Raw genomic sequence first — 27,823 nt, forward strand, 5'->3', positions numbered from 1 at the left:
TTGTAATACTGTTGTTGTTTTGTGGTTCTTTATTGTGTAGTGAGATACCAAAATCAATCTTTCCCCTACTCCTAGACTCACATAATTTCATCTTTAAAATCCATCTGCGAAACATTGTTAACACTGACACAGTTGCCTGACTGCACTTCTAGGAGTATTGTAGGTACAACATGGCTATTGAGGATAACACACGACCCTGTAGTGTAATTTAGGTAGAGAAGAGTATATTTTTGTATCTGAAAATGCATCACAATGAACATTCAGAAGTACTAAATGAGTCTCTTTTTATATAGTGTAAAAAGCAGTATCCACATTTAAGATTGGTTGCTCTTTGAAAAAGTGAGATTGAAATCTTGTTACATCCATCAGAACATACACCCAATATAGTTTTAAAATTTCTTTGTGGAGTTTTGCTTTTATAGCTTAGCGAAGTATTTTGATCAACCCTATTGTGATGCTTCTATTGCAGTATAAGGAAGATCAAATTTTGTTTGTAACCTGTTGATTGTGACTTGCAGCTAAAGCTGGTTAGGAGCACATTGTGACTTGCGCCTTAACCTGCTCTGCCTACATTGTATCCTTTAGCGCCCCTTGGGGTGGAATCACAGAGGGCTATGAATAGACCTGGAATGAAGACCTTTGACTCAATTAGTGTAAATACAAAGCATTGACACGCAACATCAGTACTTCTGAACCCTTAGTGAACGCCTGCTACTTTTCAGAATAAAAGGATTTCTACAAAAATCACGAATATAAGAATGTTGCCATTCAAGAGGCCTGTAGCGCTAGAAGAAACCCTTTTTGGATGTTTCTTCACTCGGTCTTCGAGAATCTTGTATTCATTGAAGGGCCTTTCTGCTTGACGATGGCAGTCCTTGTAAGGCCCAGTGCAGCTGGCGTATGCCATAACATGTGCTACGTGGGTCTGCTCGTGAACGCGGTGGAAGAGGTGAGCCCATGGTCCTAGAATTGGAAATTAAACATGGAAATAGAATAATGTCATAGTGATCATCTACATTGTGTCAAGTATCAGAGGATTCCAGAATTGCCTTCTCCAGCTTTGTTCCAATATTATTCCAGATGCACCTTTGTTAACCCAATAGTAGCTTATTTTCAGTTGTACAGTGAAAGTCTCCCATCATATTTTGTTCTAATTTACAAAAAATTTGGTTAATTAGCTGTGTACCAGATCTCCTAGTCTTACGTACATTTTAATCCATTCCCTATGACTTCTTCCCAGTTGGCTGTCCAACTTCTGTAACAGTGATCTCTTTATGGTACACTTTAGGAAAAACAATGGCAATATCAGAGAGGTTCAAGACAGCAAGTCCTGTCACTACAGATGTTACATGACCCCCAAAAGTTGCACTAAGGTACCTCTGTTCTGCCAAAAGTGGGTGGACAGTAACCTGTTTACACATTGAGTTTATTGACCCATAGAATACCATTGTTACCCACAGAAAACTTTGATATAAAGATACACATTGCATTGCATAAAATAATAGATGAGTTGCATTTGTTATAAATTCAAATTCAGCGAGGCCTAATCTTGACTTATCTTCCACCATTAAAGATTTCTCATAACATGTTATGTTCTACTTAAAAGAGTTTTTGTAGCACAGTTGTCCATGGATTTGGCAGAGTGAGTTTACATTGATTAATGTAAATTTATGATAGTCCAGTTGACTGTTATGAGGATACTTTTCATGTTTTGATTTTTCACAATAAAAAGTCTGTTATATTGTTTGGCCATATCTACTAATGTTTTTCTGTTGGGAAATGGGCATTCACACAGGTATGGCTAACAAAAAAGTACAGATATGAATTACTGAAGCAGTTAAGAACTAACAAAGAATCCATTTATGAGTGAAAACTAAACATCCACTGAGTTGAATATATGAAGTGTGGAGTGCACTGTTAAGGTTTATTAAATATCACTAGTGACCAGTTGATGCTAGAAATTCATCATTTCTCTTGCACAATAAACCATTAGAAACTGAACATACACCATACGTATGCTCAGCTCCCAAGGCCCCTCACACCGACCTCAAGACCTGGGCAGAATAGGCAGCTTCTTCTGATGAGGCTCCGCAGTTAGACGTGTGTCTCTGAAACAATCACATACCTACCTCATAGCAATGGTGTGGCTGGTTGTCAGTGAAGAGCTATGGAACCTTGAGTAAATTTTGAACTCAGAACCGTCACAGTTTAAGTTGCTTGCATTGCCACTGTGCTGTTACAGCTTAATTTGCAAAGTTGAAAGTTGCTGTACGGGTGGATTGTTCCTCTGATAGTCAACTTTGGAATTAGTTAGTCATCAACAATATTCCATTTTGGTGTTTTTGAAAGCTATTGTAATAACTTAAAAATTGTATTACCTGAAGGTAATTAGGAATTGTTAGTGTTATTGCAGAGATGTATAGACTCCACTTCTAGCATACTAGAGACATACACTTAAATTAGCTGGATCAGCTGTGGAAGCTATTCGGCAATTTTTTGGTCCTCTTGGGACAGGGAATTAATCTATTGCAGCTGAAAGGAGCCAAATGTAATCCAACTACTGCAAACGTTGCAGAATGTTCATCTTATTTCTTCAGTTTGGCAATAAAAATTTACCTTGATTTTAGGCTCAAACTAATCATGAACACAAGTCCACTTAAAATTACTTTACTTGGATAAATTAGCTTAGGCTGCTGCTAGTACTTTAGCCCTCACAAAAATAACCAGGTGTAAGAAACTGCAACAATTTCCATACCAACTGCAAAAGCGGCCACATCCTCGCCACCGTGCGTCTCCGAGTCATAATACGTCGGCATGGCAGCCAGGGAAATGAAGTCCTTATCTGTTGTGTCCACACCTGTAAGGTTTGGTCTGACAACCTGTAAAGGAAAATTTAAAGGTTAATTATTCAGGACAAAAAAGGTATGTTTACTTACTTTCATGTATGATGGATTGACATCTAAGTGAGTTAAACCTTTCAACGCTTCATTAGGCAGAAAAGATCATCAGATCAGTAGATAATACTGGTGTTTGATAATGCTGTGGGGAAATCTTAGGGGTTTGATTTAGGGACCTTTTTAGTATATTGCTCAAAGGTCCTTGTGGGAATTGTGAAGGACTTTAAAAGCAATTGCTCCAGAAAGGGAGAAGGGAACAATATGGAAGCACAACCAGACCGACAGAACTTGTGAGAAGTACAAAGGTGCTGAAGAAGACTGAGCCATCAAGTGCGGGACTACCTGCTTTATGAATAATGACTAAAATTGTCAGTATTTGGTGGTTTGGTGACCTTCCCAAAATCTTAAAATCTTTGTTCTGGATGTTATGTTTGCATTTTTTGCATTAGAGAACTCTGAAATATGATTTTGATTGGGGCACCAAACCACCAATTGTTGACAATTAAGAGTCATTATTTATTAAGCAGGCAGTCCCGCACTTAAATACTCTGTCTTCTCCGGCACCTTTGTACCTCTCGTGAGTTCTACTGGTTATCTTGTTCCCTTCTCCCTCTCTGGTGGTTTGTTTCCTTCCTTTAAACCTAATGTACATTTTTTTTTAACTTTCTTTTCTTTTTGTTGGTTACTTTTTTGCTCGAGTGTGAGACGTTAGTCTTTAAAACGTTGCATAGTATATTATTTTTTAATAAAATCTGTAAGACTTCTGGGATATAGAAATTTCGAACTACCTGGATAAAATATTCTCACCATTACCTCATTCCCATTAAAGGAGTAATTGAATCCATGACCATTTGCAAAGGTCAGTGTTGTGAATGGCAGACCGTCTGATATTTCTTCGCTTTCTGTAACAACACCTGAAAATCAAAGAAGAGTTAAGAGTTGCACTTTGTCAGATATATCTTACTTTCAACATTTTTTCCTAATTTAATACAGGAAAATATTATTACAAAGCTGTTTCCAATGAGAGACAATAAGTGCAGTGGAAAACCCGACATTAGGCAGTACCATATATTTGCTGAATCAAAAATTATTCTTCTTTTCAAGCAAATTTTTTAGGCTTTTCCAGCACCCCATTTGTCTTCCTACGTGGCATTGTACATTTATGATCCCTGGATGTTAAAACAGTTCCACCTTAATATTTCTGCATCACCGCCTGTCTCCCAGTCTTTCTGCTTCTAATCCTTTAGCTGAACCTATCCACCATCCTCGCAGTCTAACTGAACAAAGTCAATACACTTTCGTTATGCAGTTCCATTTGACAACATCTTCGTGTGTGTGAGAGAGAGAGAGGGTAGTTGGTGGCTGGATGGTTAATGACTGAATTGGCTGTTGGTGAGTTCTGGGTTGTCTGCTGGTGCTGTTGGAGTTTAGAGTTCTGTGTTCTGAGTTAGTCTTTAGTCAGTCTTTGATGAGAGCTGGTGACAGTGGTGTCGGCAGCAGTCTTGAAGGAATTGAAAGTCAGTTGAGTTGTGTTATTGATTTGTTGTTTGTTTTGTTTAGTTTGATATTGTTGCTTAAGAGTTGTTGTGCCTGTACTGTTAGATTTGTTGTGCTATGAGTTTTTTCCTGAGTTATATGTGAGTTCCTGTTGGATTGTGTGATGTTATAGTTGAGGGTTGTTGTTGTTTTGGGGGGCTGTTGTAGTTTCTTGGTGTGGTTGTGAGTTGTTTAAGGTTGTTATTGGTGAGCTGTTGTGATTTCTTGGTGTTGTTGGTGGGTGTGTGTGTTGCCTTTTTGTGTTGTTGGTGATTGTTTGTGCATTGGTCTTTTGTTGTGGTTGTGTTCCTTGGTTGTTGTTGAGTTGTGGTTGTGTTCCTTGTTGGTTTACTGTGTTTTTGAGTTGTGGTCCTTGTGTGTTGTGTTGTTGAGTTGTGGTTGTGTTCCTTGTTGTTGTTGGGTTGTGGTCCTGGGTTGTTGGGTTGTGGTTCTTGGTTGTTGCTGTTTATGTCTCAGTGACCTCGACCAGTGGACAGCACAGCATAGCCCGGAGTATCTGGAGTTGGGTAAGTACATGTGTTTGTGTTTTTTTTGTTCTGTGTGTAGGTATAAGTCAATTGTCCTGCTTGTATTCTGTAGTGTAAAGAGGAAAGTGTGACTGAGGGTGGGTTTGGCAGCTGGAGTGATTAGGTTTATGTGGGGGGGATTTTGCCAGCTGGTTATTTTAGCTTGTGATCCCACCACATTATCATAACCAATCTCTACTAACTTTTTGTTGTATCTCTATAGGTTGCAGTCTTTAGCCATCCATACTCCTTGTATGTGGGTGTATATGTATAAGTGATAGTATTTGCGGATAAGCGCAATCTTAGTAATACAGCGCCTGTTCCAAAGAGTGGTATATCTGCAGACTGCAGTAACTACAGGCCAATCTCTATTCTTCTGGTGCTCTCCGAAGTTACTGAAAAACTTATTTTAAAGCCACTACAGTCGACCCCAGGATTCGCTGGCTATGTGTACCACAACCCCCCATGAATAGCCAAAATCCGTGAATACTTGACACCCCTCTAAAAATGCTTATAACTGCCAAAAAAAAAAAAAACTCTAAAAACGTTTATACCTGAGTATTTTAATAGTTTTATTACAAAAATATTCATTTAGTCACAAAAAAGGTATAAAAATACAGTAATTAGTAAATATTTCTCAATGAAAATTCACGCAAATAGGCATATTTTCCGCGAATAATGTGGATAGATGTTCCACAGAAAAATCCCGCAGATAGGTGAAGACGCAAATCTGGAACCTTGAGTAGGAAGGAGTTTATGTAAAATAAGTATGTGGAATCTAAAGGATTGTTAGCTGATAGTCAATATGCATATAGGAGGCAATGCTCTTTTAGACTGAACATGCTACAGTATTTGTAAGAGAACCTTGATAGGGTTTTGGGTGCAGAGAAATTCAAATAGATTTTAGTGCTGCTTTCGATTTAGTAAATCATAAGGAATTGATTGATAAACTTCAGATAATAATAATAGATAATAATAATAGAATCCACACCGTGTCAGGGGAAATGGCTTTATGTTTATATACACTATATGATATATATACATCTATTAAGAAGGGATAGGTCAGATGAGATATGCAAGAGGTAAGGTAACTAATAAAGTAAGTTAAGAACTCTTAAGTACCAAAGTAACGAAACATTCAAGCCATTAACGGTGCATGTGTACCTGGACTTTGGACAAGGTAATAGTTTAGAATTAGTTTTTACCAACTATCTTATGTATTTATGTTACAGGCAGATAGTGAAACCAGGCATTTTGTGACCTGCCTGAAATATCAGGCAGATAGTGAAATGTCCTTAGGGACATTTGAGCCCCCCAGGGGCTGGTGACTCACTTACACTGTTTTGCCATGTTTAGTTCTAGTCCACAGGGTGTCAGTGTACTTCATCCTGATTAGTACTAGCCCCTGGGGATCAAATGTGCCTAGATGCGTTTCACACTCTGCCTGAAACATATACATACATCATACATACACACACAAACATAAACAAAAATATACACACACACACATGCACAACACACAAAAGTAAGAGGAAATTTTACCTAGAATGTCATTTCCCCTCACTGGGTACCCATTCAGGGTCATGACATGCGAGTGATCTGCCGTGACAATGACCAGAGTTTCTTCCGTGTTCACCATTGTCAGAGCCAGTTCCACCGCTTCCTCAAATGCAAGTAATTCTTCAAGAGCTCTCTTCGGTGAAGTGATATGTAAACCTTTGTCAATCTTGCCTCCTTCAACCTTACGTAAGATGGGTAAAATAGGCCGTAAATTAACCTTAACTGTTTGCACAATACTTGTTTCATACCTTCTATAACTGATGCATTGAATTCAGCTAAAGATGCTCTTTATATCAAAGACCTGTTTGATTCTACTTCCAAACAGCATAAAGTGTCGTAAGTTTTAATAAACATGGACAGGAAATTGATCTGCAGATTAGTCAACCAATATGGTTTAAGAACTAAGGATAACTTACTAAAAGGAAGAATCCATTGTCACTCTTTTTGAGTGTGTTAACAGCAACCTCAACCATTTCTTTGATGTGAGGACAGCCATCCAAACTGGTGTCTCTGTCAGTCTCGTATGGCAAATGAATTTCATCGAACAAGCCTGAAAGTGAGAAAAGAATTAAATAGAGAAATAATTTATTTTAATTACAACATCACCAGATTACCCATTGGTCACTCCATTTGCTTTATATCTACTTGTAATAAAAATTTGCTTACAAATGGTTATTGCAATACAGTAAACCCTCCAGATTCGTGGGGGATGTGTACCACACACACCTGCAAATAGCTAAAATCCGTGAATACTTAAAGCCCTCTAAATGCTTAGAACTGCCTATCTTGATAGTTCAAACACAAAACACTCTAAAAATGCTTATACCTGATTATTTTAATAGATTTATCACTCAAAGTGCATTTAGTCATGAAAATGATATGAAAATACAGTAATTAGTGAGTATTCTTCTGTGAAAAATACCGCGAATAGGCTCATTTTCCAAGACGGAGTTTCTGTTCTTGAGACGCTTCGTAAGCCGAAAATCGTTGTAAGCCAGACTGTCGTCAAAAATCGTCTAAAAACGTAAGAAAACCTTACTTTTAATGCTTTGTGTGTGTTGAAAAAATATGTAAACTGCATTTTTATTGCGTTTTTCATAAAAAAAACCTTCAAATATTTATTATTTTTACTTTTTAGAGTCATATTTCTTCCGTCGGATCGGTGTCGTAAGCCTCATAACCTCGGAACATCATAAGCGGAAACCATGATAGACCAGGGATTGCCTGTATATATGTTCCATAGAGAAATCCGCAAATCAGTGATTCTGCAAATTGTGAACCCATGAATCCAGGGTGTTTACTGTATATGGAAGAAGATTGCTGTTCCAAAGTTTTTGTTTGGGAAGTCTAAATTCAGAGATATTCCATATTTATATATGAAAAACTGTTAGAATTAGTCATTTGAGAAGCAATCCTAACTAAAGCCACCCACTGTGGCATTTCAGAGTTGAAGTTGATTTGATGACATGAAGGTCAGAAGGCATTAGTCATTCTCTATCACTGTACTCCTTACTTCCAGAAACACTAATCCATGTTACATTGGTTCTGCAGCATCCTTCTTCAAGCAGATAATGTAGATTACATGATTTAAGAGGTAAGTTTATTCTTATTATATTTAAAACCAATTGTGCATTTGGCTGACAGATGTATAGATGTCTGCAAGTGTGCAGAAGCATTAATCTCACTTTGAGAAAGAGTGCAATTAACCCTTTGCCATTACAGCGATGTGTTAACCCATTATTTGCTGTCCAATGTCAGGGAGGTTAATGTTGTGCTGTTGCATTATTTTTACATCATTTTACATGATATGAGTTGCTCAAGTGTATGAAGCGGTTATTAGCAGCTGTGGGTAGGACTCACATTTGTGACTTACAGTTACTTGATCTCACTTGTGCTAATCAGATGTTGATGATATAAGTCGCTCTGCTTCAGGTTACATATTTGTTATTGATTAAGATACTCTTTATTTCTCTTAATGTTTTGAATGCATTATCAATGATGGTGTTGATGCTTAAGTGTGTATGGAACAAGGGATTCTTGACATTGGTTGCGTTTTGCATTGGACATGGAAATAGCCATAGAACATCTCATTTTCGTTACTTCCACAGAATGTTACAAACACAAATCAGTTTTGAGTCGAATTTCCATTTCTCTTCATTATCATTGACGACATCATCACCTACAAACCTGAGAACTTCCACCATTTCTGTCTTTCATTGTCCTTTGTCTTATTCAAGTCTACATTCATCTCCATCTTAGAATTTCATGATTTTCAACCAAAGTAGGTTTGGGTCTTGCAACTATTTTGCTGTCCAAAGGAGGCCAGATAATACTGTCCCATATACAGTAATCCCTGGATTATCCAGATTTTCCTTGTCCAAACTTGACATTATCCGACACACAGATCAGGGACCAAGCACTAAAAGTATAGGCAGTACTGCATGGCGTAAGGGTAACGTTGGTAACACTGCTTACACTTGCAAACAGAATGGTAACGGATATGGGGTTGTGGGAGACCCTGAGAAGTTCCCAGGTGGGGCCCTGGGATGGTTGGATGGCTGGGACCTATGGAAAAAGAGGGGGGAGTAATTCTATATAGAACTCACTTGGAGGAAGTGTTGTTTGTGGAGTAGGATAGCAGTTTCCCTGGCTGGGAGGGAGTGGAATCCAGTGCGGGGTGGGTGGGAAGGATTAGGCAGGTGTCAGACTTCAGTAGAGCTTTTTATTATGCTTTACTGTTTATGCTTTTTCCACATTTGATTAAAAGATATGCACAGTACTGCAAAGAAAAACTCACCTGTGAGGTGATAAAGCTACAGCAACGAACAACAGTAATAATATTGCAGAACTTCTTCCTGGAGTGCATACTTTAAGTGGCTGCAATGCTACTTTGTTCCTCCATGGCATAGGAAAACCAACTGCTTTGGAAGTACTTAACCCTTAAACGCCGAGCGGTAAATAAAAAAATGACTCCCGTGTGCCGGAGGGGTTTGAGAGTGAGCGCGTAAGCGGAAAAATATTTTTTTCAAAAAATCACAGCGCGCTTAGTTTTCAAGATTAAGAGTTCATTTTTGGCTCCTTTTTTTCTCATTGCTTGAAGTTTAGTATGCAATCATCAGAAATGAAAAAAATTATCATTATCATATATAAAATAATGCGATATATGATAGCGCAAAAACGAAATTTCATATATAATTATATTCAAATCGCGCTGTGCGCAAAACGGTTGAAGGTAACAAGTTACTTTTTTTTCGTTGTAATGTACACTAAATTTCAATCATTTTGGTATATAACAAATTGTAAAACGATAAAAGCAACACAGAGAAAATATTATCACAAAATAATGCATGAATTCGTAATGCGCTTACGTAAACACATATTTTTTTCAAAAATTCACCATAAATCTAAATATTGTCCTAGAGACTTCCAATATGTTTCAGAATGAAGACAAATGATTGAATATTACTATACTGTAAGAATATTAGCTTACAAATGCAGTTTTCGACCATATCTGACGAGCTAAAGTTGACCGAATGTCGAATTTTTTATATATATATTTTTTTATATGCAATTATTTCGGAAATAAGAAAAGCTACAACTTTCAAAATATTTTTCGTTTTATTCTACATTGAAATTGCGCCACATTTTTCATATATAAAACTCTATGAAATGCCTAATATGAAACGGAGCAAATATTCCGAGAATGGGACTTACGCATTTCGGAGATTTGTGGCGGAGAATCCGCGCGCGGAGGGAAGGAAAGTTTTTTTTTAAAAATTCACCATAAATTTAAATATTGTGCTAGAGACTTCGAATTTGTTTCACGATGAAGATAAATGACTGAATATTACTAGACTGTAAGAGTTTTATCTTACAATTGCGTTTTTCGACCATTTCGGTAGAGTCAAATTGACCGAACGTGGTTTTTTTTTGTTTTTCTATTTATCGTGATTTATATGCAAATATTTCGAAAATGAGAATAGCTACAACCTTCAACTATTTATTGTTGTATTATAAATGAAATTGCGCACATTTTCATATATAAAACGTTATGTAACGGCTAATTTAAAATGGTGCAAACATTACCACAATCGCACGTATGATTTTTTCGGAAGAGTTACCGCGCGGACGTAAAGAAAATGTTATTTTTTTCATAAATTCACCATAAATCGAAATACTGTGCTAGAGACTTCCAATTTGTTGCAAAATGAAGGTAAATGCTTGAATATTACTAGAATATAAGCGTTTTAGCTTACAATTGCGTTTTTCGACCATTTCGTAGAGTCAAAATTGACCGAAGGTTGAAAATTTGTCACTTATCATTTTTTATATGAAAATATTTCAAAATTGATAAAAGCTACAACCATGGGTTGTTTTGAGTTGTATTTTGCATGAAATTGCGCACATTTTCATATTATAAAAACTTTATGTAACGGCTAATTTAAAATGGTGCAAACATTACCACAATCGCATGTATGATTATGTTTTCGGAAGAGTTACCGCGCGGACGTAAGGAAAAAGTTTTTTCATAAATTCACCATAAATCGAAATATGTGCTAGAGACTTCCAATTAGTTGCAAAATTAAGTTAAATTATTGAATATTACTTAAATATAAGAGTTTTAGCTTACAATTGCGTTTTTCGACCATTTCGGTAGAGTCAAAGTTGACCGAAGGTTGAAATTTTGGCACTTATCGTTATTTATATGAAAATATCTTAAAACTGATAAAAGCTACAATCATGAGTATTTTTTTTTTTTTTTGTATTCTACATAAAAATGCGCACATTTTCATATATAATACTCTATGTAACGGCTAATTTAAAAAGGTAAAAAAATTATGTCAAAGTGACGAAATAATTTCCGAGATGTGTCACAGATACTTTTTAGTGAGGCAAGAAAGAAATTCGCGCTTGCGCGCCTGCGTAACGATTGTAAACAAAACAACACCTTGATCCGTGAACTCCCAGCATCCCCCAAGGCGCGTGATTCAAGAGTTTTCGGCTGGTAGGCCTAAAAGTATTTTTCCGCGAATTTTTAAAAAAAAAACTTTTGTATGTCGACGTTAAAATACGTCCAGTCGGCACCCGAGACACAAAAAATGTCGACGTAAAATACGTCCAGTCGGCGTTTAAGGGTTAATAGTGGTAAGACACCAAAGTTGTTGGGCAAACAAGTTGTTTCCATGGAAGATGTCACTGAAGCAACACTGTTCTTGGCAACATGTTACGGCTCTAAATGTTGCAAAAACATGTCAGAGACACGCCATGATGTATGGATGACAAAAATGGCAAACCAGCCGTTAGTTGCTCTGCAACTAACTTCAGAACTCTTCATGCACCATATCTTACGAGCCTATTATCAGACACTAGTGTAGAAGTCGTCACCCATCAGTGAACCTCCTGAAGATGCTGATCCAGTGAAGTACGGGTGGACCAAGGGAAATGATAAGCTCTTCCCAATCATGTTACCAGAGAATATTTCCCCTGTTCCAACTGAAATTCTCCAAATGATCAAGTGTGCATGTTCCTCGGTGTGTGCATGTTCTACCAGCAGATGTACTTGTGCAGGTGTTCAGATGTAATGTTCTGTTGTTGTCACACTGGAGCAGATTGTAATAATGTCAATAATTGGAACATATCACAAGAAGAAGAAGATGAACTTGTGATTGATGATGATTGACACAGCATTTGAAGGACTCTAGCCATGCACTGTTCTGGCTTTACATTACTTTTAAGCAATAGTTAACATTATATGTGACCTTTATAAATATGATGCAGAGACAGAAGTACTAGAAAGAAATACATGATGATGGAAGAGAGAATAATGTTTACGACTTCAAGGCCAAGGCACTATTGCACAATCTATTTAGGTCATGGTCATATGTGATACTTGCAAAGGAGTTTTTACTCCATTTTATTAATAAGCATAATTGTATTGCTTCATTCATAATACCATAATCTAAGGCTATACTAAAATTGTCATTTATAAATTTGATATCAAACTAATGATTGCTAAGCAGTATGTAATCTGGATTGCTACTAAATGTTAATAAAGTGTACATATTACAATAAAGTCACTTTTTTAACAAACTATCACCCTTGTGGACGAATAGAAACCATATATGATGGAGATACTTTTAATTAGTGAACAGCAATGACTTTCCTGACTCTAAAAACATAGGTATAGATACCAATATCACCTTTCTGTCAACAGTACTGAAAAAGATGTGACATGCGACATGCCGCGTCGTGGCCATTTTGTTTTTGGCCAGTAATTTTTTTCCCCAAGAGTGCTGGAGTGGCACCCAGCTGATTCCTGTGGAGGACATGTCAGAGTGCCAGAATCAACAATAAAGCCTTCTCCATACCACAAAACCGGGTTCGACCCTAAAATACCATTTGGCTGCCGGACTATTACAGTGTTTGGGGAAAATTATCAAAGTGTGCTGATTGTTCTGTATAAGCATATTTAGTGTTTACAGTTATGCAGTATTGACAAGGTAAGGTAAGGAAGGGAGTTGCCCTGGAACACCCATATATTTTTGTACTGTCCCTTATCTGGATTTTGCCCTTATCCGACAAGCCCTTGGCTCTATTAATTTGTATAATCGAGAGAATACTTGTAACATAGTTTTACACGATGGATATGGAGCTATATAACATGGAGTGTTACTTCAACAGAAAAATGACGATATCACAAAAAATACCAACTGTGCAAAGACCTTACCTAGGATATATTCAGTGTTATTGGTGTCAACAGAATGTAATTCTTGAGTAGTTGTAACATAGGCGTAGCTCTTGTCATTTTCTTCCTTGTGATTAATCCAGTCTGCGACTAAATTCATGCCGTCAGACCTCTTGCAACTATCCTCTGTTATGTCTGTCTTAGGTGCTCCCATTTCCTGGCGTCCTCCTCCCATCACGACCTGCAGATTGTATAGCTCGTCATTACAAATGGATGATTCATGTAACGTTGATAGCCTCTCCTACTGGTTCTGAAATTCAACTTCACTAGACTGCTACTAAATCATTTACTTTGGTGCAAGTCATGTGAGTACAGAACTGTACAAGAAGCCCCAGTAATGTTAATTCATTTTAATACCGGATTGTTTCTATTCTCTGGACAGAGTTCAGAGGTTCATATTAGGCTTCTTATTCCCTTCAGTAACTTGCCACAGTTGCTCTCTAAGGGCAATGGCCCCATGCTGGTGTAAAGCTGAATCTAAATCAACCAGCCAACCATCACTAAAAGAAGTCAATGCAGATTCTGAATTTTATTTGCATTGTCGTTTCAGATTGGCAAGTACCATTCAGAATTGAGATTAATGGAATCTTTCATGATACTTAAAATAACTTAAGCGCATATGGAGATAAAATATCAATTATTTCAAAGCACTGTATAATCAAAGTAGCAAGGATATTCATGAAGTGTTGAAAAACGTTGAGATTACGAGGCATATTATTTTTTAAGCCAATAAGCCCAGTTCATATGCATTCATTTTTCTCAGCTAAGTGGCCTTCCCCTGTCATTGCTCCTGTACTGATATAAAACCTGAGTATTCAGGAAGAAACTGGCTGCTGTAAAAAATTTCTAATTACTCGTTTATGGGCTGTTAAGGGAATCTGATCATCTCATTTGGCTCAGAGCTGAAGCATCCCTAGACAGAGCACTATAGTAGTAATCTGGTGTAGTCCTTTGGTCATGGAAAATCCTTCTTCATTGGGGCTATTCTTTTCATATCTCAAAATATGGAATAGTTTCCTGAATGAGATTTTTAGGTCAGCAAGTTTTAGTGAAAAGAGTCTATTTCTTACCCTCTTCTCACAAAGGAGAGTGGCAAAAATGGAGTGAGTTTTAATTTCTGTTACTGTTAACCAAATTCTACAGACTTTTTCTTTCTCAAATTAATTTTTTTTACCATGAGCATTTGCAATTGTCTCGCCATCGTGTTATGTTGAAGTTCTATGGATAAAAAGGGTTCAACAAGAATACATTAACTTCGTTAACAGTATGGTGAAGTAATTCTTTAACAAGAATAGCAGTTACTATAATGACTAAATATCCAATACTTTATTCTGATCCTTCAAATACTTTGACAAAGTATCTGTCTCTTCAGATCAGAGGGTCACAGCTGGCCACTCTCATTGATTTTCCATAATCAAAATCTTCACCACCTCACGTTGGTGGTAAGGTCCATAACCTCAGCTACAAAAGCATACGAGGCCTGATTATAAGATGTCCAACTAATGTCTAGGGAGATCAAAACTTACTTTTCATGTTGTTGGATTTTTAATTTCCTTTAGAACTGCTTCTCAGGACAGCAGACATAGTTCATTAGTTCTTCTATCTATAAAGACATTTCCCAAAGCCGATCTTGGGGATTGCTAAGAGCTATGCTGTTATGTTTCATTTAATCTCTTCTTTGCCTTGAATCTTAACCCTTTTAGAAGTCTTATAATGTTTGGGGTACATTCAAAAACAAACAGAGGACTGCAAGAGTAGGGAGCCTGGTAAGCCTGCAGAATTTTGTGCATGACCAGAATATCTTGTATGAGACAGGATAGATGCACGGGGAAATTGACAAGAAGGAGCTTACTCGGTATGAATGAACCCTTGGCAGATGTAAAAACTATCAGCAATACTTTCTCCTTTTACCTCCATATGAGGCAACAATAGCTTGGGTCTTAAATCTGAAACACAGTTGCCTTCCATTGGCAATCATAGGCAAAACGTCCCAAAGCTTGAACCAGGGTATGTTTATTCTGCGTACACACACACACACAGGTTGTACACAGCTTTTTTCAAGAAAGGTGGTTAAAAGACATGGACAAATGACCTGCTAAAATAGACCCATCTTAGGGACATCTGCAAATGGCAGTTTTGTGAGAATATAAATAAAAGTTTTCATACACAGAAAACTGAATGAATTACCTTGATGTGCTTCCCAGGGACATCTTCAACCAGTTGCCGAGCGATGTCCTTGCACGCAGCAGCACCCTCGCCAAATTTCTTCATCTTTTTGTCACATTGCCATTTCCTGCTGGCTGACTTCGCATATGCACCTGCCACGGTTGCATGGGTGACTTGTGTCGTTGTTACAAAACCTGGTCATAAGAAATGATTAATGTCTGTAAGAAAAGGAAAGTATAAGGGTTGTGGAAACAATGCCCAACAACTTTGTATGATTCAGGAAAAGTCAAAGTTGGTTAAACGATAAAAGAGATGGAATTACTGATGAAATAAGATGCGACAGGTCAGGGAGTGAAATCATGAATTCATATCATTCTGGAATGTTTCATATCTAATGGATCAAGTTAGATAGTCATGAATCTTGTGATAATATTTTATTTTCCTGAAGCTTTTTCATTGTTCCATATATAATTAAAATGATTCTGGGACGAGTAAGCTCTCAGCTCTGGAGGAGTCACAAGTTTCCAGAATGAGGAATGTTTTGCGGAAACACAAGCGCCACTTGGTATAATCATGTGTTTATGGTTTTACTACCTTGACATAACCAATTGACCAACTTGACACTTACCTGTATCTTTTTTGGCCTCTTGAGCCCATTGTATAATGCTGGTAAGTCTGTTTTCTTCTTGGAGAGACGCCTGACAGTCACAGAACTTAACGTGACCATTAACTCCAACTGTATAATAGTTAGCCTTGACTCCACAAAGAAATGCTGTGGCTGTGGATGCGCTGTCGGACACTTGCTTGTCCAAGTCGTAAGTCTGCAGGTTGTGTTTGCCAGTGGGAATGCAACATTAGGTCAACTTATAAAATGACTGTTTATAATTGTTATAAAATGAGCTGTAAGGAAAATACAAAATGTTTTTTATCAAGTTAGTAAATTAACAGCAATTAGAGAACAGAATCATGTATAATGTTATGAAATCACCAGGTAGCTCTTATATGTAAGAATACAAGGTTATTGGAGAAGAGGATGGAAGTGGATCTGTAATGAACAGAGAAAATAGTTCGTCAATGTCTGACCAGGGAGGACACAAAATACAGGAATCTTTTGCTGGAGAGATTACTGGGTAATTGGAGCTTATCTTCTTTGCGAATATAGAATTATGAAAATCGTCTGGTGCACAAGGACGCACAATTATTAAGAGAGTACAACCTTTAGCCAAAAAGGTCTTGAAATTATTAGAAGCGTTGGTTAATGATATAATTAAATGCTAATAGCGTTCCCCGTATTCATGGGGGATGCGTACCAGACCTCCCTGGCGAATAGCTGGAATCCATGAGTAGTTGAAACCCCTATAAAAATACTCAAAACGGCCTATTTTGTTAGTTGAAACTAAAGAATACCCTACTGAAATGTTTATACCTGGTTTTTTAATAGATTTATAACAAAACGTGCATTTTATGATGAAACTGATAAAAAAAACAGGAATTTGTGGATATTTCTCATAGAAAAATACTGTGAACACGCAAATTTCCCACGAATAATGGGTAGATATGGTCCTTAGAGAAATCCACGAATACGTGAGTCCACAGATGCCAAAAACGCGAATATGGGGGTCCACTAGCTACTCATGCTGGCTATGTCAATGGGATTTCGAACCTCTCAGTCTTACATGTGAAAGCCATTGTGATGGGTTCCATTCGAGATCGTGTAGAATATGTTGTTGTCTCATATTACTGAACATCCCACAGGGAAGGTGATATGTGAAAGTTTCTCTATTTTCCCATTCGGGTTTAGGCTTGTAGCGCTAAGTGTATCCAAAAAAGCGCGAGTTAGTCGAGAAGTTAAAAGAGGTTATTGTGGCTATTAGAAACAAAAAGGTTCCTCTAATTACCTTTATAAGGCCAAGGTTGGGGAACTTCTCCCAGACAAGGTGTCCTTCTTCTCCTGAGTTCCCTTGTTTTTGGCCCTTGTAGATGCGGCCAGCCGTATTAACCGTGATGCCCATACCTGTGCCAACCAAGTAAGACTCACATGAGAAGGGTTGATGCTAGTTTCTTTAAGGAAAACTAGACTGAATATGTATTTATAAAGAATTTTTTAACATAAAAAATAGCATAATTAAATATATTAACAACGGGAGCGTCGCCCCCACTATTTTCATATTTGGTATGCGTTTAGCCAAAGCGGAAAGCGAACTGGTAACACTCAGTCCCTCCCCACCTCTCTCTCTCTCTCTCTCTCTCTCTCTCTCTCTCTCTCTTCCTCCATTCCATCAGGTCATCAAATCAGAGTCGGAGCTACAAAAATATATGTTTATCCAAAGCAAAGTGCTACTTGAATAATTCAGGTTCTTACAGGATAATTAAAAGAATGATAATTCATAGTTCAAGTCTCACAGACAACCCCCCGGTATTTAAATAGTCTTAATCAGTAGTTAGTCACACCAATGATCTCTTCTCCAAAACACAGTCCCCTCACTTGGACACTTAGTCCCCTCACTAGGACACATAGTCCCCTCCACTAGGACACTCAGTCCCCTCACTAGATCCGCCCATTACAGCTTGGAATATCACTTAAACAAAAATACATTATAGAGCCATCCAGGCTCTTTCTCCCCAAGGTAGCCGTCTCCTCCATTCTGCCTAAAACCTGCCGTTATGAATGGACATAGCTCGTACACGTACACATGAATTCACACTCTTCAGTAACTGGTCGCAGCCAGTTTTCAAAGGCACCTTGAACAATAGTCTCTCAAACTCACATACCTACAGAACGAACGTTGACCTGCTAAGTAAGCATCTTAATGTCACACCAACCCAGAAAAAGTTATCAGCTTTCTTAAGCTGTCGCTCGGACTCTGTCTCCATGGGAAGTTAAATATGATTAGTCTCCAATTTCTAAGAAATGTCACAACGATACATATTATCAGTCTTTATTTATTACAAATATATATTAAATCTGACAGCACAACGGTTAGGGAACTCCAGCCTATGTCTTACATTGATTTTTTCTACCTCTATGATTAATGAGTGCCATGGAGATTTTTAAGTATATTTTTGTATTTAAATCTTTGCCAATTAAAGTATACGATTGATCAATTTTCACCTGTTATGGTTTAGGCAAGAACACTATAGTGGAATAAGAGCCCCAGGAACATGTGACTGGTAAAGAATCGGGTGGGAGAAAGCTCGGGGTTAGTATGAAAAGTTTGAGCAACCCAAGGGAACATTTGCATTGAGCGCTGGGTATCAGGTTATTAAGCCAGCAGTCCCTCTGGTAAAACACAGTATTCTATTGCGGAAGAGTTGTGTCGCTGTTATAACAAGCAAAGATTGTAATGCAATGAATCTGTGGCATATGGCAACAATGTGTATACGATGTAAAGACTGGTCACCGACCACTTTTGCATCCCATGTGCTCAGTCTTTCTTTAACCACCTTGGAGTGTGGGTGCTCGCATTTGCTCTCTGAAGGGGAGAAGAGGCATTGGATACTGAAGTATTAGGAAGGGCAGAAGCCAGGGATTTTCTAGAGAGGAAATAGACACTGAGAAACTGAATATTAATTAACAAAAATTTATCCTTTCTTTATCCACTAATAGCTGTTTAATTAAATCAGCTTTTTTGTAGAATTGTCAGTTAATAGGAAATTAACCTTTGGTAGCTCATTATTACAAACGAGAATAGCACTCTCAGTAAGATTTCCAGGCATTAGAGGAAAATAAAGAAAAGGTGCAGTAAGGATACTAAAATACATCTCTCAATACCCAGTCAAATGGAGTCATGTTCATAATCTATTAGAACACAGTACTGGGGTTATGGGGAATAGGATAGAACCATTTGCAGTGCTGTGAACCAAAGGAAAGTCATGGAAAAGAATAAGAGATGTACGAAAGTAGAGAACAGACGAATGAAAGAAAGTTGTACGTTGTAAACTTGCCAGAATGAAATATGAGACCATTCGCATTCCCCAATGAAAAGCAAAGAAGTTTGCATCCCTTAATTCACAGATAAGAATATAGAACTTACAATATTAGGCAACTGTCTTGTGTAAGGAGGGTACTTACCATCTCCCAGAAAGAGTATGACATTTTTAGCGACATTAGTAAGCTTAGGTCTCAGCAGTGCCTCCTCAATTTCTTCTCTTCCCAACTTGAGCCAGTATTCAGAATCTGTAAGAAAAAAGATTGGTGTAATGTTAGTTATATTATGTATGATAAACTAGTGTACTGGACGTCAAAAATGTTGGGAATTCGACTTTGTATGTCCACTACTTGTTTAAGTATACAGAGTGGAAGCACATACCATTATCCAACTGCCTTCTCAAGCCTTTCTTATATCTAACCTAATCTAACCGAACTGTCAGTGCACCTCACATAGTGCACTGTAGGCATTACTTAAAGCTCTTTGCAACCTTCCTACAGCCTCTAGCTGCAACACCTTCTATTCCTTTTGCTGTAGTTCCATTCATACTCTTTTTCTTCCATCTTAATGTAGAAGCACTGAGGCAATTGACATAAAACGACTGGTTATTTACTAATTTATTAATCGAAACTCTGCAAGTCATTAACAGTTGCAAGTGGAAAAGTAGGATTTTACCATTTATGCTGGGCGAAGCCTGTTAATCGATACCCAGGTCGTTTTTCTGTCCACTGACATTTGATAGGCTTTATCTCTTCGCTGCAAAATTTTGTGTATTGTATTTTCATCCCATGACTGGCGATGGCAGCGTGCTATAAGGTAGAAATGGAGTTTGCTCCTCTATCCCTGTTAATGTACTCAGGAACTTCGTATTTGCTAACCAAGCTTATTTAAGGCTCCTGCACAATTTTCCGCCATATGTTGCTTGATAGGTGATATCTCATTTCATCTGGTGTTCTGATCGATTTGTAAAAGGGCCAGTTGTCATTGTGTTGTCTGGAACTTTCCTATCCCTATTTCTGTGTCCCTCGTTATGTTTGAATTTGGCAAGAGAGACATTCGGTTGCCCACTTATTAATGTCCACTTTCATTATCCAGAAGATATACCTCTCGGACAGGATGCGGGCAGTGGATTGGCCTGATTGGTGAGATAGGTTGTGGGCAAGGTTGAAAGCTCTTTCTCAGCCCCAACAGCAAGTATGGTTGAAGACATCCAGTACTTGTCTGGCAGGCAATGGTTGTCTCTCCATTGTTGATGGCTAGGCCACTCCATGTCAGGCCGGGAGAATCCTGCCGAAGTCACTGCAGGTCCGTGTCATCCTTTTGCGTCGATGATACTATTTTGGGATGTGATATCCCGATTCAGATGGTGTTGATGGGGTTTCAGGAAAGGGTGTCTGCTATGCTGTTGGAGGAGTCCTTTGAGTATCTGATGGTGCAGAAATGTTTAGCTATCGACAAGAGATGCCACTGCTGTCTCGCTGACCACCCATCTTTGCTTTTGGTGAAGGTATGGACCATGGGTTGGTGATCCATCTGCAACACAAATTGTTATCCTTCTAGCATGTGTCGGAAGTGGCGGATGGCATTGTGGACTGCCAGCAACTCTCAGTTGAATGTGGAGTATTTCTATTCTGCTGGCGAACATTTCTTATTGAAGAATGCCAGCAGCCCCCTGTCATTAGGGTGAGGGACCTATGGAGTAAAGGAAGGATTAGTGTGGCAGCAGAGTTGATGGCTTTTTTGGCTTATATGAAAGCTTTCTCTTGTTTTTCAGATCAACATAAACTTTTCGGTTTCTGTTTTAAGCAATTGTATATAGGAAGGAAGTGGTGATAATTGTTAATCATTCCCATAAATTCCTGAACTGCTTTGATTGTTGTCAGCTTTGGGAAGTCAGTGATTGCTTGGACCTTCACTGGGAGGGGCTTGACACCGTCAGGGCTGATTTGGTGGCCCAGGAATTCTGCTGTTGGTTTTGCCCAATTGTATTTGTCCTTCCAGACTATGAGTCCATTTTCTTTGAATAGTTGACATCTTTCATGTGTTGCTTGAGGTTGGCGCTGAATATCAGAATATCTATCTTCAACGTAGACGATGCTGAAGGGAAGGTCGCCCAGGATTTCATCCATCAGATAATGGAAGGTTGTGCCTGCATTTCAAAGGCCATAGCAGCTATAGTTGAATGTGTGTTTGCCAAAAGGGGTTATGATGGCCGTCTTTTCTATGTCCTCCTTCATGACTGGGACTTGGAAATATCCCTTGACTAGGTAGATACTATTCATGAATATTTTGGCACCCTCCATTTGGTTTGTAATGTCATTGATTTTTGGCAGTGGGTACCTGTCAGGTACTGTTTTAGTGTTAAGTCGCTTGTAATTACTGCATGGTCACATGCACCTTCAGCTTTTGGTACCATGTGGAGGGGAGAAGCCCACGAGCTGGAGGCTTTTTTTGCATATTTCTTCCTGTTCCATGTCCTGGAAAGCTTGCCTGGCATACGAGGGCTTTTTCTGAGGCCAAATGTCTGAAGTAGACGTGACTGGGGTACCCTTGGTGACTAGTATGTGATGCTGGAAGTGATGCTTTGCGGGTTTGGGGAAGTCATGCTGCTGTTCGTCCTTGATTACCTCTACAAACTCTTGTAGGAGGCAATTTACCTCTGGTGCTTTAGTTTGGGGTGAGTGGGGCTATGGGGGCGGGTCATGAGATCAGCCGTTGTCTTGCTACGTCCACCAGCATGTCGTTGTTATGGAGGAGTTATGGAGTTCCATTTGACAATGTCTGTGTGTGTGTGTGTGTGTGTGTGTGTGTGTGTGTGTGTGTGTGAGAGAGAGAGAGAGAGAGAGAGAGGGTGTAATTGCTGTATGGATAGTTAACGGCTGGATTGGCAGTTGGTGAGTTCTGGGTTGTCTGCTGGTGCTGTTGGAGATCAGAGTTCTGTGTTTTGAGTGAGTCTGTAGTCAGTCTTTAGTCAGAAGCTGTGAAAGACAGCAGTGTTGGCAGCATTTTAGTTAAGGCATTGAAATTCGCTTGAGTTGTGTTTTGTTGATTTGTTGTTAGTTATTGTTAAGTTTGGTGTTGTTAGTGGGGGTGTGTGTTGTTTTTTTGTGTTGTTTTTTTTTTGCAGTGGTCTTTTGTTGTGTTGTTGAGTTTTTGTTGTTATGTGTCAGGTTGTGGTTGTGTTCCTTGGTTGTTTGCTGTGTTGTTGAGTTGTGGTTGTGTTCCTTGGTTGTTGTTGTGGTCCTTGGTTGTTGTTGAGTTGCGGTTGTGTTCCTTGTTGGTTTGCTGTGTTGTTGAGTTGTGGTCCTTGGGTGTTGTGTTTGTGTTGTGTCTTGTTGTGTTGGTATCTCCGTGACCTTGACTGGCGGACAGCACAGGATAGCCTGGAGTATCTGGAGTTTGGTAAGCACATATGTTTTGAGAGTTTTTTGTATTTTGTGTTTGTGTTTTTTGTTTCTGTGTGTAGGTAGGTCAATTGTCCTGCATATTCTGTAGTGTAAAGAGGATAGTGTGATGGGTGAGTTGGGCAGCTGGATTGGTTAAGTTTATGGGAGGGGGGGATTTTGCCAGCTTGTTTTTTAGCTTGTGATCCTGCCACATTGTCTTTTAGGAAGTCTGCTCCTAAAAGAGCAATTGTTATGTCTGCTATGATGAATGTCCAGTTGTACTTCACTAAACGACAAATTCATGCTCAGTCTCCTGTATATTTTCAGCAGGGCCCCACTAGCAGCGGACACCTAGAGAGTGCTGGGGATGAGATTGAGGTGTTCATGGGGGTTGGCTGGCATGAGCGATTTGCATGTGCCTGTGTCAACGAGGAACTCTGGTTTTTATCTCCCTTCAGTGATGAAGAAACATGTGGAGCCTTTCTGCCGGTACCTGGAAAAAAAGACAGCAATAGGTAGAATTGTTATCTCCTAAAAGGCAACCTGTCTGCCTGGCACTGATTGTTAATTGTTTTATTGGTTGGTTGGGCTGTTGCTTTGGGTTGCTTGCATGTTTTTTGACATGCAGCAGCCACTTTTCCATTGATAGAAGCTTATAATCTCAGGAGGTTCTTCCCTTTGGTCTCCCTCCAGAAGCTTCAGAAGTAGTGTATGGGGGCAGTGGGGCCCTCTGTCTTGCTGTCCGTCTCTGTGTTGCTCTGCTGCTGCTATGGGTGGCTGAGTGGGCTCCGTCAACTTGTGGGCCAGGTGGAGAGCATCATCCATTTTCAGTAACTCATCAAGGGGCATGGTTGATGCACTGGGATGGCTGGGGTAATTTTGTGAGGAAGACCTCTGGCAATGTACAACACAGTTTCTGGGCGGCCATATGTGGCATGGATTATCACTAGCCACTGCAGCTGCTTGTAGAGGTGCTATGGCTGCAGGTCTCCTGTTGTTGCCCCTATGCTGTTTAGGAACTTCCTAGCTCTGAGGGTGGGCGGCATGTTGAAGGACGACCTTAGCTTGTCCTTCAGCGCTTCATAGGTGATGTTGATCTGTTGGTCAATGAGCCATTCTGCAATTTGCTTGAGGGCGAAGTTAGCTTTTTTGGAATGAGGAGGAGACCTTCTTAGATCTGAGATTGTCTCTGCTTTGAAGAACCAGGCCTGTGGGTAGTGGGTTGTGAAGGGCAGTAGGTGGATGTCTGCTGCTGCAGCATATTTGCTGGTACTGGCAGTGCTGGTGGTGTTGGTTATCTTTGAGGTCACCAATGTGTAGTGGCAACAAGGTGAGTGATATACAGCAAATATGTATATACTAATTTATAAATCAAATCTCTGAACATGTCATTAACAATCGTGAGTGGAAAAGTAAGGTTTAAACAGAGAACAAGAAGGGCATACAACTAGGAGGAAGTGATTTCTCACACATGAAAAAGACTATTTCGTTGTATTTGCCACGTAAGACAAAATGATACATATGGCTTGAAAGCTTAAATGTTTTTATGTGTACACAATTGCAGTATCATACACATTGTTTCTACAGCTTGTCCCTGGTCTGTGTTTCTGGTGACCACGTGTGAAAGGTCAGCCCTTGTTTGACTTTTCTGGTGGCGTCTACTTTATATTACTATCTGCCCTCTCCTAACAATCATTTCAAAGTGCAAGTGCGAGGGTTTCCTCTTTACACTTAAAACCTTTATGCTCACAGTTTCCCTTTCATTGCTGAGTGACCTTAGAGATCCCCAGTGTTTGGCCTTTGGCTTAAATTTTATATTTCATTCCATTCCTAAGCTAACTTGAGCAGCATTTTTGACAGTACGAGCACTAGTAATATTAACGATCTGATCACTCAGTATATAGCTCACCAACACCTCTTGCCATCAAACCCTGACTATCAATGCTACAATTACTTAATTACTTAATATGATCTCAAAATTCAGACACTGATAAAAGTCCACCATTTTCTTTTAGTTCAGCTGTCGAGAGAGATATATGTTGACTGGACTAAACCTAACATAATATGGTTAAATTCAGGTTCTACACTTAATATCATCCCTCCCACTACAATGATGCATTGCTAAGTTTGTAACACATGGTCATTAATTTTGAAGAAACCATAGCAGTAAAGTCAAATCAACTTACTCATACAGATTTCTTGAGAACGAATGGCTAAGTCCCTGTTTCCTCTGCATCAGCCCTAAGATCATAGATTCGAGTCCTACTACGAAGATGCACTTATCACATGTTATCCCCTTGCCTTTGCATGTAAGTTACTTCCAGGGTATAGTGAATTCAGTATTTAGAGGATATATATATGTTTATATACACACATGCATTGTAATAAGTTTACGCCTTCTTCGATTCAACATAACGCACATTTTTAATGTTATTCATAATACCTAAAGTAACATAAATTTTTTTTATTCTATTCATAATTAGATACAGAAGCACTCGCTCCTCCAATCCACAGACCACTTCCACTAAGGAACTAACTCTTAATCGTCTCTTGACCGTTTGACTGCCTGTGACCCTGTACCTTTTGATTTCTGGAACTGAGGGTGCCATGATAAACAGTCTGCCATATTGAATACCAGACCTCGTGGGAGAAGTGTGGAAGGACAAGTAATGCTGCCTAGCAGGATTCTGGCGAACCCTCTCTGAATTTATAAAAGGGCATGAACACTGTGGATCGGCCTTAGACACTTAACATCTTCCAGACGAGCAAGATTGTCCCGCTCCTTCTTGACCTACTGATTCCATTCAGAGACAGCTGCTGCTAGCCTATATAACAGTACTGTTAATTAAATTTCCCACCCCATCAGTGTCCTGAGGAACACGGACTCCAATCTCCAGCCAGGTAATGTGCAAGTTCTGGGTACAGCAGTCTGTCAATCTCAGTCTTTGACATAATTTCCTTTCCATTTTCCTGGGCGATTCCTGTATTGTGTTATAATTGCTTTGGGTTAAGATTGTATTGTGGTATAATCATATTGTGCCCTCATTGTGTTGTGTTACCATTGCTTTGTGTTTTAGTAATACTGTTCTATGTGTGTGCATTATAATTGCATTGTTATTGGCAATCAGCCCAGCCAGAGATTATACCATTTTTGAAATAACGTACACGTGTCGAGTTGATAGCCAGTAACTTAACTTCTTCCATTTGAAATTAATCATTAACATAGCTGCTTGCCTCTGTAATTATCCAGTAACATAACTGCTCCCTTTTTAGGTGATTACCAATGTAAGTTATTCTCCATGCAATCAAGTCCTTGCCTTATGTACTTATCAACATTCACTTGTATTACACAACCTTACTCATAGCAAAATCGCTTTCGTTACAGGCTGCAATTGAGCCACTAAGGACTCTGGATTCCCGCATCATGTTGCTCCGGGATTCTTCCCCTACTTTGTGTCTCCTATGTGCCACATGTCTGGACAAGCCGACCACCTGTTCATCTACTTCAAGATCTAATCCATTACTGATTACTATTTGTGTTACGAGGCCCTTACATCCCTTCTAAAGTCTCTCGTTGGACGAGTGGATTTCATGCTCGGCTACCAATCCGGTGGTAAGAAGTTTGATTCTCGGCTCGGTCAACTCAGAACCAGAGGAATGTATTTCTGGTGATGGAAATTCATTTCTCAATATAATGTGGTTCGAATCCCACCATAAGCTGTAGGTCCCGTTCTTAGGTAGACCAACTGGTTCCTAGCCACATAAAAATATCTAACCCTTTGGGCCAACCCTAGGAGAGCTGTTAATCAGCTCAGTGGTCTGGTAAAACTAGGATATACTTAACATCCCCTCTAGACCCATAGGGTGTTATCAATTCTTTTTAAATGTGATTTGTGAGTATAAATATGATTAATTAAACTAACCTTAGAGTTTGCATTACCAATACCTACTCAGAAACAGACCCTGAGCCTCATTTTAATCATATGATTCCCCCTCCTTGGTCAGGTCATTTGCAGTTAAAAGTATGTTGTCCCCCAACAGTTGTGCACTCCCCAGGTAGAATCATGATATATAATACTATGATATATGATATATATATATATATATATATATATAGATATTTATTAAAAAAATTTTTAAATATAAATTAAATTTTTAAAATTCATATATATTATATATATATATAATATATATCTGACGACTTACTGAGTTAATAGACAGTCTGGAAGGGGCTTTCTATCCCGACACAAGAAGTGGACAGTGTGAATAGCATCTCAACGAGCTTTTTGAACGGTGTATAATGCTGCATGACCTATGGCCCATGAAGCTTTCAGCCACAGCCCAGTGGTAGCCTTCCTATGGTGTTCCCTGACACACATTTATGGCTAACTTTAACCGTAAATAAAATAAAAACTACTGAGGCTAGAGGGCTGCAATTTGGTTTGTTTGGTGATTGGAGGGTGAATGGTCAACATGCCAATTTACAGCCTCGGTAGTTTATAAAATCTGAGGGCGGAAAGACTGACAAAGCCAGCACAATAGTTTTACGGAAAGCTAAAAAGGAACAGCATTTTACACATACCATTTTCTTCTTTCCTTGGACGTGGAAACACTGTTGCCATACTATAACCAGTCTGCAGCACCACCACGAGCGCAACCAGGCGAAGGGACACCATCTGTAAAAACGCCAAGAGGAAGCGTAGAAAAAACCCTCGGAAAGATTATTGTGGGTACTTTAAAAGGTAACTTAATTAGCATGTGCTTCCGTTTTCTCCCATGAAAGAATGATTAGAAAGTGTTGAGGTAGTGATTAAACACAGTTGCCAAAATCTGCCACTAGGCCACCTTGATAAAAAAGAAATCCCATCCCAATCTACACATCTACACATAAACACTTGGAGTAAAGTATACCGTTGTTCTTTGGCGTCAAAGGATGAGTACAATTTGAAGATCTCGCCTTCACCTGACCACGGCCGCACCTGGGCGAAGACTGAAGCACGACTTCTAAAGTAGGTCACGAATCGCACTTTGATTATAGCTGTGACTTATTCGTAACCAGGCCTCGATAATGTTGTGG

At 38.9% G+C, this 27,823-nt stretch overlaps 1 protein-coding gene and 1 long non-coding RNA gene across 3 annotated transcripts in view; one reads left to right on the forward strand and one right to left on the reverse strand.

The window, feature by feature from the left end:
* LOC135208049 (uncharacterized) overlaps nucleotides 1-26,527 on the forward strand; it is a 33,277-nt gene extending 6,750 nt beyond the window's left edge. For both annotated transcript variants that reach the window (XR_010313108.1, XR_010313110.1), the window contains exons 3-5: nucleotides 8,040-8,114; nucleotides 25,230-25,647; nucleotides 26,132-26,527. This is a non-coding gene — a long non-coding RNA (uncharacterized LOC135208049). The remainder of the gene's footprint in view (nucleotides 1-8,039; nucleotides 8,115-25,229; nucleotides 25,648-26,131) is intronic.
* Nucleotides 1-27,796, reverse strand: LOC135208048 (alkaline phosphatase-like). Its single transcript, XM_064240180.1, has 12 exons — nucleotides 27,658-27,796; nucleotides 27,329-27,422; nucleotides 19,504-19,608; nucleotides 17,330-17,445; nucleotides 16,060-16,252; nucleotides 15,453-15,625; nucleotides 13,248-13,446; nucleotides 6,937-7,070; nucleotides 6,503-6,701; nucleotides 3,711-3,811; nucleotides 2,756-2,879; nucleotides 1-963 (listed from the first exon to the last, which is right to left on the reverse strand). The coding sequence occupies exons 2-12, from the start codon at nucleotides 27,420-27,422 to the stop codon at nucleotides 719-721; spliced, it is 1,683 nt and encodes a 560-aa protein (XP_064096250.1). The 5' UTR covers nucleotides 27,658-27,796; the 3' UTR covers nucleotides 1-718.
* Nucleotides 27,797-27,823: the final 27 nt, after the last annotated feature.

Source organism: Macrobrachium nipponense, chromosome 34 (genome assembly GCF_015104395.2).
Source record: "Macrobrachium nipponense isolate FS-2020 chromosome 34, ASM1510439v2, whole genome shotgun sequence".
NCBI classification, from domain to species: domain Eukaryota; kingdom Metazoa; phylum Arthropoda; class Malacostraca; order Decapoda; family Palaemonidae; genus Macrobrachium; species Macrobrachium nipponense.